General features: G+C 40.8%; 1 protein-coding gene across 3 annotated transcripts in view; it reads left to right on the top strand.

The window, feature by feature from the left end:
- The window catches only part of LOC106572254 (DNA (cytosine-5)-methyltransferase 3B), a 66,355-nt gene that overhangs the window by 36,319 nt on the left and 16,339 nt on the right, over positions 1–13,697 (top strand). For all 3 annotated transcript variants that reach the window (XM_014146292.2, XM_045695994.1, XM_045695995.1), the window contains exons 17-20: positions 7,210–7,300; positions 8,762–8,910; positions 9,245–9,330; positions 9,679–9,748. In XM_014146292.2, coding sequence (XP_014001767.1) covers positions 7,210–7,300; positions 8,762–8,910; positions 9,245–9,330; positions 9,679–9,748 — 396 coding nt within the window. The remainder of the gene's footprint in view (positions 1–7,209; positions 7,301–8,761; positions 8,911–9,244; positions 9,331–9,678; positions 9,749–13,697) is intronic.

The raw sequence follows: 13,697 nt of genomic DNA, 5'->3' as shown, positions 1-13,697 counted from the left end.
CATTTTTTATGGAATATCTACATAGGCATACAGAGGCCCATTATCAGCAACCATCACTCCTGTGTTCCAATTGCACATTGTGTTAGCAAATAAAGTTGATCATTTTAAAAGGCTAATTATTCATTAAAAAACATGTTTGCAATTATGTTAGCACAGCTGAAAACTGTTGTTCTGATTAAAGAAGCAATAAAACGGTCCTTCTTTAGACTAGTTGAGTATCTGGAGCATCAGCATTTGTGGGTTCGATTACAGGCTCAAAATAGCCAGAAACAAAGAACTTTCTTCTGGAACTCGTCAGTCTATTCTTGTTCTGAGAAATGAAGGCTATTCCATGCGAGAAATTGCCAAGAAACGGAAGACCTATTAATCGATACCGATTAATCGGCCGATTTCTATATATATATATATATATATATATATATATTTGTAATAATGACAATTGCAACAATACTGAATGAACACTCTTATTTGAACTTAATATAATACATAAGGAGAAGAAAGTAAAAATGTAATATGTACCATGTAAAATAGCTGAGAACATATGAAAGCTGGTGGTTCCTTTTAACATGAGTCTTCAATATTCCCAGTTTTAGGTTGTGTATATGAATTTATAGTGCTATTTCTCTCTATACCATTTGTATTTCATATACCTTTGGCTATTGGATGTCCTTATAGGCACTATAGTATTGCCAGCCTAATCTCGTGAGTTGATAGGCTTGAAGTCATAAACAGCGCTATGCTCCAAGCATTGCGAAGAGCTGCTGGCAAACGCAGGAAAGTGCTGTTTGAATGAATGCTTACGAGCCTGCTGCTGCCTACCACCGCTCAGTCAGACTCCTCCTATCAAATATCAAATTATAGACTTAATTATAATACAATAAACACACAGAAATATGAGCGTTTGGTCATTAATATGGTTAAATCCGGAAACTATAATTTAGAAAACAAAATGTTTATTCTTTCAGTGAAATACGGAACCGTTCCATATTTTATCTAACGGGTGGCATCCATAAGTCTAAATATTGCTGTTACATTGCACAACCTTCAATGATATGTCATAAATATGTACAATTCTGGCAAATTAATTACGTCTTTGTTAGGAAGAAAATGTCTTCACACAGTTCGCAACGAGCCAGGCGGCCCAAACTGCTGCATATACCCTGACTGCTTGCACGGAACGCAAGAGAAGTGACACAATTTCCCTAGTTAATATTGCCTGCTAACATGAATTTCTTTTAACTAAATATGCAGGTTAAAAAATATATACTTGTGTATTGATTTTAAGAAAGGCATTGATGTTTATGGTTAGGTACATTGTGCTTTTTTCGCGAAAGCGCTTTTGTTAAATCATCACCCGTTTGGCGAAGTACGCTGTGATTCGATAAAAAATTAACAGGCACCGCATTGATTATATGCAACGCATGACAAGCTAGTTAAACTAGTAATACCATCAACCATGTGTAGTTAACTAGTGACTATCTTAAGATTGATTGTTTTTTTATAAGATAAGTTTAATGCTAGCTAGCAACTTACCTTGGCTCCTTGCTGCACTCGCGTAACAGTTGGTCAGCCTGCTACGCAGTCTCCTCGTGGATTGCAATGTAATCGGCCATAATCGGCATCCAAAAATGACGATTACCGACTGTTATGAAAACTTGAAATCGGCCCTAATTAATCGGCCGTGACGATTAATCGGTCGTCCTCTAAAACAGACGCCTCACAAGTCCTCAACTGGCAGCTTCATTAAATAGTACCCGCAAAACACCAGTCTCAATGTCAACAGTGAAGAGATGACTCCGGGATGCTGGCCTTCTAGGCAGAGTTGTAAAGAAAAAGCCATATCTCAGACTGGCCAATAAAAGAAAAGATTAAGATGGGCAAAAGAACACAGACACTGGACAGAGGAAGATTGGAAAAAGGTGTTATGGACAGACAAATATCATTTTGAGGTGTTTGGATCACAAAGAAGAACATTCGTGAGATGCAGAAAAAATGAAAAGATGCTAGAGGAGTGCTTGACGTCATCTGTCAAGCATGGTGGAGGCAATGTGATTGTCTGGGGTGCTTTGGTGGTGGTAAAGTGGGAGATTTGTACAGGGTAAAAGGGATCTTGAAGAATGAAGGCTATCACTCCATTTTGCAACGCCATGCCATACCCTGTGGACGGCGCTTAATTGGAGACAATTTCCTCCTACAACAGGACAATGACCCAAAGCACAGCTTCAAACTATGCAAGAACTATTTAGGGAAGAAGCAGTCAGCTGGTATTCTGTCTATAATGGAGTGGCCAGCACAGTCACCGGATCTCAACCCTATTGAGCTGTTGTGGGAGCAGCTTGACCGTATGGTACGTAAGAAGTGCCCATCAAGCCAATCCAAATTGTGGGAAGTGCTTCAGGAAGCATGGGGTGAAATCTCTTCAGATTACCTCAACAAATTGACGACTAGAATGCCAAAGTTCTGCAAGGCTGTAATTGCTGCAAGTGGAGGATTCTTTGATGAAAGCAAAGTTTGAAGGACACAATTATTATTTCAATACAAAATCATTATTTATAACCTTGTCAACGTCTTGACTATATTTCCTATTCATTTTGCAACTCATGGAAAACAAGGACATTGCTAAGTGACCCCAAACTTTTGAACGGTAGTGTATACTGTAAGCCAAACATCTGTAAAGTTTTCCTATCTTTTCTTTCAAAATCTTTCTCTCAAGATGTAGAGATGTATAAAGGGAACACTTGCCACTAGACAGGAAAGCCCTCTATGGGCTTTTCTATCACAGAAGCCATCAACGGCAAAGATCAGAGGTGCAACCTCTCTAAAAATGATTGTTGGTGCTATTTTATAAACAATACAAATCATTGGATTATGGAAACATGCGGCAGGTATAGTAACTGTAATAATATTACCCAATTTGAAAAAGTTATGCGTTACTTTACTCTATTACTCAATAATGTAATCTGATTACGTACAGTGCCTTGCAAAAGTATTCACCCCCTTGGCATTTTTCCTATTTTGTTGCATTACAACCTGTAATTTAAATAGATTTTTATTTGGATTTCATGTAATGGACATACACAAAATAGTCGAAATTGGTGAAGTGAAATGAAAAAAAATAAAAACGGAAAAGTGGTGCGTGCATATGTATTCACCCCCTTTGCTATGAAACCCCTAAATAACATCTGGTGCAACCAATTACCTTCAGAAGTCACATAATTAGTTAAATAAAGTCCACCTGTGTACAATCTAAGTGTCACATGATCTGTCACATGATCTCAGTATATATACACCTGTTCTGAAAGGCCCCAGAGTCTGCAACACCACTAAGCAAGGGGCACCACCAAGCAAGCGGCACCATGAAGACCAAGGAACTCTCCAAACAGGTCAGGGACAAATTTGTGGAGAAGTACAGATCAGGGTTGGGTTATAAAAAAATATCTGAAACTTTGAACATCCCACAGAGCACTATTAAATCCATTATTAAAACATTTAAAGAATATGGCACCACAACAAACCTGACAAGAGAGGGCCACCCACCAAAACTCACGGATCTGGCAAGGAGGGCATTAATCAGAGAGGCAACAAAGAGACCAAAGATAACCCTGAAGGAGCTCCACAGCGGAGATTGGAGTATCTGTCCATTCGACCACTTTAAGCCATACACTCCACAGAGCTGGGCTTTACGGAAGAGTGGCCAGAAAAAAAGACATTGCTTAAGGAAAAAAATAAGCAAACACGTTTGGTGTTCGCCAAAAGGCATGTGGGAGACTCCCCAAACATATGGAAGAACGTACTCTGGTTAGATGAGACTAAAATTGAGCTTTTTGGCCAACAAGTAAAATGCTGTCTGGCGCAAACCCAACACCTCTCATCACCCCAAGAACACCATCCCCACATTGAAGCATGGTGGTGGCAGCATCATGCTGTGGGTATGTTTTTCATCGGCAGGGACTGGGAAACTAGTCAGAATTGAAGGAATGATGGATGGCGCTAAACACAGGGAAATTCTTGAGGGAAACCTGTTTCAGTCTTCCAGAGATTTAAGACTGGGACAGAGGTTCACCTTCCAGCAGGACAATGACCCTAAACATACTGCAAAAGCAACACTTGAGTGGTTTAAGGGGAAACATTTAAATGTCTTGGAATGGTCAAGTCAAAGCCCAGACCTCAATCTGTGGTATGACTTAAAGATTGCTGTACACCAGCGGAACACAACACTTGAAGGAGCTGGAGCAGTCTAGCCTTTGAGAATGGGCAAAACTCCCAGTGGCTAGATGTGCCAAGCTTATAGAGACATACCCCAAGAGACTTGCAGCTGTAATTGCTGCAAAAGGTGGCTCTACAAAGTATTGACTTTGGGGGGGTGAATAGTTATGCACGTTTAAGTTTTCAGTTTTTTTGTCTTATTTCTTATTTGCTTCACAATAAAAAATATTTTGCATCTTCAAAGTGGTAGGCATGTTGTGTAAATCAAATGATACAAACCCCCAAAAAATTCATTTTAATTCCAGGTTTTAAGGCAACAAAATAGGAAAAATACCAAGGGGGGTGAATACTTTCGCAAGCCACTGTATAGTTTTACTTTTGTAATGCATTACCCCCAACACTGGTTATAAGGAGTAGTCCTCGTCAGTGTCATGGAAAATCAAACAATTGCACACATTCATACCACACACCTGTTACTGGTTTGTTCTGTCTGGACCAGGCTATTGCCTGTCCAGACAGTAGTACCTTATTGTAGCCTAATGAGCCTCACCTTATAGTGAATGCCCTCCCCCCTGACCTACATTATGTGGATCCACAATGAAACCTATACAGACTCATGGGCTCGCAAGGACTCTTTTGAGAGCTTCAACACAAGAGCACAAACATGCAAACACACCAACAGACAACATTAACCACTCCCAAGTCGAACCTAAACACATAGCTCCACCACAGCTGCAGAGAGGGGCATGCTGCCGGGTTGCATGAGAGTCCGTGAGGTCATCTGGTTTAGAGGACAAAGCACAGCCTCTTGTCAGATTAAATCCCCCAGAACCCATTCACCCCTTTGTCAGCGACTCAGAGCACTCCTCAAAGAGGGGCTGGGCCCGGGGAGGGTCTGCTCTGGCCCTGCTTGGGGAAGCTACACCCTCTCACTCTCTCTCTATCCAAGGCCTTTGTCACAGATGAAAAGGCCCCTATGTAGAGCTGAGGAGGAGGGGGTGTTCTGTAGGGAATATTTTGGTGGGTGGTATGGATGGGTGGGGGAGGGGTGTTTCTGTATGGGTCGTTCTGTAGGGTGTTATACAGTGCCTTCAGAAAGTATTCACACCCCTTGACTTTTTCCACATTTTGACGTGTTGTTGTGTTTCATTTTTTACAAATTAAATATGAAAAGCTGAAATGTCTTGAGTCAATAAGTATTCAAACCCTTTGTTATGGCAAGCCTAAATATGTTCAGGAGTAAACATTTGCTTAACATGTCACATACTGTATGTAAATGTGATATCAGTTTTTTTTTTTTTTTTATACATTTGCAAAAATGTATAAAAACCTGTTTTTGGTTTGTTGTTATGGGGTATTGTGTGTAGATTGATGAGGGGAAAAAAACAATTTAATCAATTTTAGAATAAGGCTATAATGTAACAAAATGTGGAAAAACTTAAGGGGTCTGAATACTTCCTGAATGCACTGTAATAAGTTGCATGGACTCACTCTGTGTGCAATAATAGTGTTTAACATGATTTTTAAAAGACTACCTGATCTCTGTACCCCACACATACAATTATCTGTAAGGTTCCTCAGTCGACCAGTGAATTTCAAACACAGATTCAACCACAAAGACCAGGGAGGTTTTCCAATGCCTCACAAAGAAGGGCACCTATTGGTAGATGGGTAAAAAAAAAGCAGACATTTTAGTCACTACAAATATACAGGCGTCCTTCCTAACTGAGTTGCTGGAGAGGAAGGTATGGGGGATTTCACCATAAAGGATTTCACCATGATGCCAAAGGTGACTATAAAACAGTTACAGAGTTTAAGGAGCTGTGATAGGAGATAACTAACCTAAATGACAGCGTAAAAAGAAAAGGAAGACTATAGCATAAAATATTCCAAAACACGCATCCTGTTTGCAATAAGGCACTAAAGTAAAACTGCAAAAAATGTGGCAAAGAAATTAACTTTGTGTCCTGAATACAAAGCCTTATGTTTGGGGCAAATACAACACAGCACATCACTGAGTACCACTCTTCATATTTTCAAGGATTGGCAAGGACTATGGAGTTTTCTTTTTAGGAAAAAAATAAACGGAATAGAGCTAATCACAGGCAAAATCCTAGAGGAAAACATTGTTCAGTCTGCTTCCCACTGGAGACAAATTCACATTTTCAAGTCTTGCCATAGATTTTCAAGCCAATTGAGGTAAAAACTATAACTAGGCCACTCAGGTACATTCAATGTTGTCTTGGTAAGCAACAATTTGGCTTTGTGTTTTAGGTTATTGTCCTGGCTGTCTAGCAATATATCAACAACCAACTTGACATAGCTTTAAGAATTGTAAAAATAATAATGTGCAAATATTGTTCAATCCAAGCTCTTAGAGACTTACCCAGAAAGACTAACAGCTGTAATCGCTGCCAAAGGTGATTTTAACATGTATTGACTCAAGGGTGTGAATACTTATGTAAATTAGATATTTCTGTATTTCATTTTCAATAAATTTGCCAATAATTCTAAAGACATGCTTTCACTTTTTCATTATGGGGTATTTTGTGTAGATGGGTGAGATTCAAAAGGCACTCGCACATCTGAGCAATCTTGTTACAGGTGCATGGCAACAGTTGAAACAGGATGAATGAAAAAAGGAAACCGCACACTGTTCTTGATAGTATCACTGATATTTAATAAGCTTACGTATCGGCCTAACGGCCTTCGTCAGAGCTTTTTCAGATGGGTGTAGATGGGTGAGAAAAATATCTATTTCATCCATTTTGAATTCAGGCTGTAATATAACAACATGTGGAATAAGTCAAGTACTTTCTAAAGGCACTGTACGTTGCGTTGGGGGTGGTGGCCAATATGGATGTGGTGATGGGGGGAGATGACACTATGTAGGATAGGATAGGGGGGGATTGGGAATGACAAACGGCAGATGGGGGCAGATGTTGGGGCATTGACGTGTGTTACACTCAGTCTGACAGTAGGTGGTGTGATTGTCTCACACAGATAGAAGAGTGGGGCCCATTTGACCTGGTGATCGGAGGAAGCCCCTGTAATGACCTGTCTATCGTCAACCCCGCCAGGAAGGGATTGTACGGTAAGAAATTGAATCAAAATAATGATTTTTAATCAAACTTCATTAAATGAATTAATAAGCATGCTTCACTTCACTCCAATTACACTTTAGAATTCTTGCCAAGTGTTACGGGCTAAAATTCCAGTGAAGTAGTTCTTATGAAATGTCATTTATATACATTCCCTCTTACATGTACGTTATAGACTTGTACCTCTAAACGTCCAGGGCAACGTGTAAGGTATAAGAATCAGAGGGATATTTGAAACTCATAATGACAGATGTATTATTGGAATTAGGGCTGGGCGGTATACCGTATTTTACTTTAGACCACTATTGATGCACGGACCGGTTTGCGTTTTTACTTTACCTTCTGTAACGGTGTTTGAGTCATCTCTCTCCGCTCTCTCTCTCTCCATGCTGTTTTGCACCTAGACCGAGCTCGGTCCCGTTGATTAAGGAGCGCATTTGTTGTTGCTCGACCACGAGACTCTTGCGTTCAGTCCGCATGGTCAATGCAGCACACGTGTTGATGACTACGATGCTGTTTCCACTTTGCTTCTTAATATAAGTCCTCAAGTGTTATATAATTACACTATTATTTAGTGTTTCTTACATCTGCAAACAGCTAGTTTGTCTTTTCTTAGCAGGTTGTGGCGAAGACGTGTTAGCCACTAATGCTAATCACAAGTTAGTCAGAGAAAACGTAGCTAGCTATACAGCCTGATACCAGTGTTGGTGTAGGCTTCAATCAGCATGTTGTTTGTGTAACAATATCTTCTAAATCAAAGAGCATGAATATGTTAGCTACATGAAGTAGCTAAGAGAAATCATTGAACGTAGCCAAAGATTATAGTGTCCCCTAGGAAACACTGACCAACACTTTGGTTCCTACTGTGTCACAATAACTCCTCCCTGACATTTTCATTTGTTGTCATGTCAAATATCACTATTCAAAGTGCCCACTATTATCTTCTAACTGTAGAATTGGAATAAACATTATTTTTTTCTTCATCCCTTCAGTTCACCCAAGTGTTTTGATCTAAATCGCAAGTCAGATCACAACATTTGGTTAAAAATAAGGCCTAGTTTTCTTGCCCATATCGTGCAGCCCTATTTGGCATTGTGGAAATGATCTCAAATGAGTGCAGGAAATGAATGAAAATTCAGAAATGTATTTTTGGTTTAAGTTTAATTGAACAGTATAAAACAATCTGAATAGACATAGATAGACCCATTGGAATCACTAAGAACGTATGTGTTGGCACCCTAGGGTTAAACATTACTCATAAAGCAAATTTAGAACTTTTATTATTCCAAAACATAAAATACAGTCAAATTTTTTTTAAATACAGTGATATGATATTTTGGACATATCGCCCAGCCCTAATTGCAATTGATGTACATTATTATTCAGTTTACATTGGACTGTAGTAGGAATCCCCTAGCGTGATCTCCTCATTCCCCGTCTGTCTGTCTGTCCAGAGGGCACAGGAAGGTTGTTCTTTGAGTTCTACCGTCTGCTGAGTGAGGCCAAGCCCAAGGAGGCCGAGGACCGCCCCTTCTTCTGGATGTTCGAGAATGTGGTCGCCATGGGCGTCAACGACAAGAGAGACATCTCCCGTTTCCTCGAGGTTTGTTGTGTCCACAATATCAATTCAATATCAATGGATCAATATAAGTGACAACCTCAGGGGTCTTTGGCATTACCTCGTGAGATAGCTTGAGAAGTCGTCTCGGCTACTTAGTCTTTATATATCGTTACTGACTCGCAACATAACACAAGGAGTGAAGATGTGTAACCCACGGTAGCAGCGGTATGTTCAATTAAACACCAACCTGTGTGTGTGTGTGTATATATGTGTGTGTGTGTGTGTGTGTGTGTGTGTGTGTGTGTGTGTGTGTGTGTGTGTGTGTGTGTGTGTGTGTGTGTGTGTGTGTGTGTGTGTGTGCGCGCGCGTCCTACAGTGCAATCCAGTAATGATCGACGCCATTGAGGTGTCTGCGGCTCACAGGGCTAGGTACTTCTGGGGCAACCTACCAGGGATGAACAGGTGTGTGATGACCACAGTATATGTGTTTCCTATACTAACACAATCTTTCATATTCCTGTTGTTACTTTACAATACAAAAATGACCAAATTGCATTGTAAAAGCTAATGGTAATTACACAGTAATAACTTATTAATTACTTTTACTTGTTTGTTCATTTGGGATTCATTAAACGCACCACTTGGCACCATTTGATAGTTGCCAAATGTGTTTAGTAAGTAAATGCTGGGAAGTACACATTGTTACCAGTTGAATACTAGTGGAAACCGTACAGTAAAATAAAGTACTAGCCACTTCACTTTATGGATCTCTTGGAGGATTTCATTTCTAATTCCCATTCATGTTATCAGGCCTCGGTGTGCATCTGGGATGGACAAGCTAGAGCTACAGGACTGTCTGGACCATGGCCGTGTGGCTAAGGTAACACGATCTAGCTCTCCTTCATTAAGTGTAACTGGACAGGAATCACTAAGTGATTTTATTTCAATATACACTACAGCTGGGAGGAGGTACTCTTATTCTCCGTGGACTTTACAGTGTCCCAAAACTTTTTGGAATTAGTGCTGCAGGATGCAAATTTCTGTTTGAAAAAGCTAGCCTTTGCTTTCCTAACTGACTGTGTGTATTGGTTCCCCACATCCCTGAAAAGTTGCATATCGCGGGGACTATTTGAAACTAGTGCAGTACGCCACAGGATGTTTTTGTGCTGGTCAAGGCCAGTCAAGTCTGGAGTGAACCAAGGGCTATATCTGTTCTTAGTTCAAAAAATGTTGAAAGGGGCATGCTTATTTAAGATGGTGAGGAAAGCACTTTTAAAGAACAACCAGGCATCCTCTACTGATGGATGAGGTCAATATCCTTCCAGGATACCCGGGCCAGGTCAATTAGAAAGGCCTGCTCGCAGAAGTGTTTTAGGTGGTCGTTTGACCGCGGACCCATAACGGACGCAGGCAATGAGGCTGAGATCCTGGTTGAAAACATCAGAGGTGTATTTAGAGGGCAAGTTGGTCAGGATAATATCTATGAGGGTGCCCATGTTTACAGATTTGGGGTTGGGCCGGGTAGGTTCCTTGATCATTTGTGTGAGATTGAGGGCATCTAGATTGTAGGACGGCTGGGGTGTTAAGCATATCCCAATTTAGGTAATCTAGCAGTACGAACTCTGATAATAGATGGGGGGCAATCAATTCACATATGGTGTCCAAGGCACAGCTGGGAGCTGAGGGGGGGGTCTATAACAAGCGGCAACAGTGAGGGACTTATTTCTGGAGAGATGGATCTTTTAAAGTAGTAGCTGGAACTCTTTGGGCATAGACCTGGATAGTATGACAGAACTCTGCAGGCCATCTCTACAGTAGATTGCAATTCCGCCCCCCTTTAGCAGTTCTGTCTTGACGGAAAATGTTGTAATTGGGGATGGAAATTTCAGAATTTTTGGTGGTCTTCCTAAGGATTCAGACACAGCTAGGACATCAGGGTTGGCGGAGTGTGTCACGGCTGTTTGAAGGATCGGACCAAAATGCAGCGTGTTCGAAGTTCCACATACTTTCTTTATTGTGAAACTAAAATGCAATACACTAATGCTTGAAATACAAAAATAAACCGTGACGCAGAGAGGAAAACACACTACTCAAAAGATAATAACCCACAAACAGGAAGAGAAAAACCCCTACTTAAATATGATCTCTAATCAGAGGCAATGAGGATCAGCTGCCTCCAATTAGAGATCAACCCCAAACAATCCCAACACAGAAATAGACAAACTAGAACTTAAACATAGAAATAGAAAACATAGAACAACCCAAAACACCCCCTGTCACGCCCTGCCCTACTCTACTATAGAAAATGACATCTTACTAGGGTCAGGATGTGACAGAGTGTGCTAAAGCAGTGAATAAAGCAAACTTAGGGAGGAGGCTTCTGATGTTAACATGCATGAACCCAAGGCTTTTACGGTTGCAGAAGTCAACAAGTGGGAGCGCCTAGGGACACACAGGGCCTGGGTTAAGCTCTACATCACCAGAGGAGGAGTAGGATAAGGGTACGGCTAAAAGGAGCAGATTTCTGTTCAGAGGAGACTATGTGAATCAGGCCTTCATGGTTGAATTGCTGCAAGGAAACCACTACTAAAGGACACCAATAAGAAGAAGAGACTTGCTTGGGCCAAGAAACACAAGCAATTAGACCGGTGGAAATCTGTCCTTTGGTTTTATGTGTCCAAATTTCAGATTTTTGGTTCCAACCGCCGTGTTTTTGTGAGACGCAGAGTAGGTGAACAGATGATCTCCACATGTGTGGTTCCCACCGTGAAGCATGGAGGAGGAGGTGTGATGGTGTTGGGGGTGCTTTGCTGGTGACACTGTCTGTGATTTATTTAGAATTCAAGGCACACTTAACCTGCATGGCTACCACATCATTCTGTAGCGATACGCCATCCCATCTGGTTTGCTCTTATTGGGACTATCATTTGTTTTTCAACCGGACAATGACCCAAAACACACCACCAGGCTGTGTAAGGGCTATTTGACCAAGAAGAAGAGTGATGGTGCTGCATCAGATGACCTGGCCTCCACAATCACCCGACCTCAACCCAATTGAGATGGTTTGGGATGAGTTGGACCACAGAGTGAAGGAAAAGCAGCCAACAAGTGCTCAGCATATGTGGGAACTCCTTCATGACTGTTGGAAAAGCATTCCTCATGAAACTGGTTGAGAGAATGCCACGCATGTGCAAAGCTGTCATCAAGGCAAAGGGTGGCTACTTTGAAGAATCTAAAATATATTTTGTTTTGTTTAACACTTGTGGTTACTACATGATATGTGTTATTTCGTAGTTTGATGTCTTCACAATTATTTGACAATGTGTAAAATAGTAAAAATAAAGAAAAACCCTTGAATGAGTTAGGTTTGTCCAAACTTTTGACTGGTACTCTATATACAGTGCATTTGGAAAGTATTCAGACCCTTTGACTTTTTCTACATTTTGTTATGTTACAGCCTTATTCTAAAAATGATGAAATATTTTTTTTTGTCTTATCTACACACAATACCCCATAATGACAAAGCTTCAACAGGTTTAGACATTTATTAAAAATAACAAACTGAAATGTCACATTCACAGTGCCTTCGGAAAGTATTCAGACCACTTGACTTTTTCCACATTTTGTTACGTTACAACCTTATTCTAAGATTGAGGGGAAAAAACAATTGAATCAACCTACACACAATACCAAAGCAAAAACAGGTAAAAACTAAAATGAAATATGACATTTACATAATTATTCAGACCCTTTACTCAGTACTCTGAAGCACCTTTTGTAGTGATTACAGCCTCGAGTCTTCTTGGGTATGATGCTACAAGCTTGGCACACCTGTATATGGGGAGTTTCTCCCATTCTTCTCTGCAGATCCTTTCAGGTTGGATGGGGAGAGTCGCTGCACAGCTATTTTCAGGTCTCTTCAGAGATGTTCAAATCGGGCTCAAGTCTGGGCTCTGGCTGGGCCAATCAAGGACATTCAGAGACTTGTCCTGAAGCCACTGCTGCGTTGTCTTGGCTGTGTGCTTAGGGCCGTTGTCCTGTTGGAAGGTGAATCTTCGCTGTAGTCGGAGGTCCTGAGCGCTCTGGAGCAGGTTTTCATCAAGGATCTCGCTCTACTTAGCTCCGTTCAGGCCAAAGAGTTCAATCTTGGTTTCATCAGACCAGAGAATCTTGTTTCTCATGGTCTGAAAGTCTTTAGGTGCCTTTTGGCAAACTCCAAGCGGGCAGTCATGTGCCTTTTACTGGGGAGTGGCTTCCGTCTGGCCACTCTACCATAAAGGTCTAAATACCGTAATTTCCGGACTATTAAGCGCACCTGAATATAAGCCGCACCCACAAAATATGGTTAGTCAAAATATCGTTAGTCACCTGTCTATAAGCCACAGGTGCCTACCGGTACATTGAAACAAATGAACTTTACACAGGCTTTAACGAAACACGGCTTGTAACAAAAATAAATAGGCTTTAACAAATCAAGGCTTGTAACAAAAATAAATAGGCTTTAACGAAACACGGCTTGTAACAAAAAATAAAAAATTAGCAGTAAGCTTTAGTTGTCTTTTTGCACTGAGTCAATTCCTCACGCTGCTGTTTCCAACGTCTTATCATCGACTCATTAAGACCAAGCTCCCGTGCAGCAGCTGCTCTATTTCCTTTTCCAACAGCCAGATCAATCGCCTTCAACTTGAAAGCTGCATCATATGCATTTCTCCGTGTCTTTGCCATGATGAGGGTGACAAAATGACTACCGTAATCAGAATGATGGGAAGTTTGAGAGCGCTCGATTTAATGTAAACAGTAAACAAAAAGGTTGTTTGACCTTAACCCGT

The sequence above is a fragment of the Salmo salar genome, chromosome ssa15 (assembly GCF_905237065.1).
Source record: "Salmo salar chromosome ssa15, Ssal_v3.1, whole genome shotgun sequence".
NCBI classification, from domain to species: domain Eukaryota; kingdom Metazoa; phylum Chordata; class Actinopteri; order Salmoniformes; family Salmonidae; genus Salmo; species Salmo salar.
Note: the sequence above shows the minus strand (reverse complement) of the source record. Positions and strands in the feature narration are given on the sequence as shown.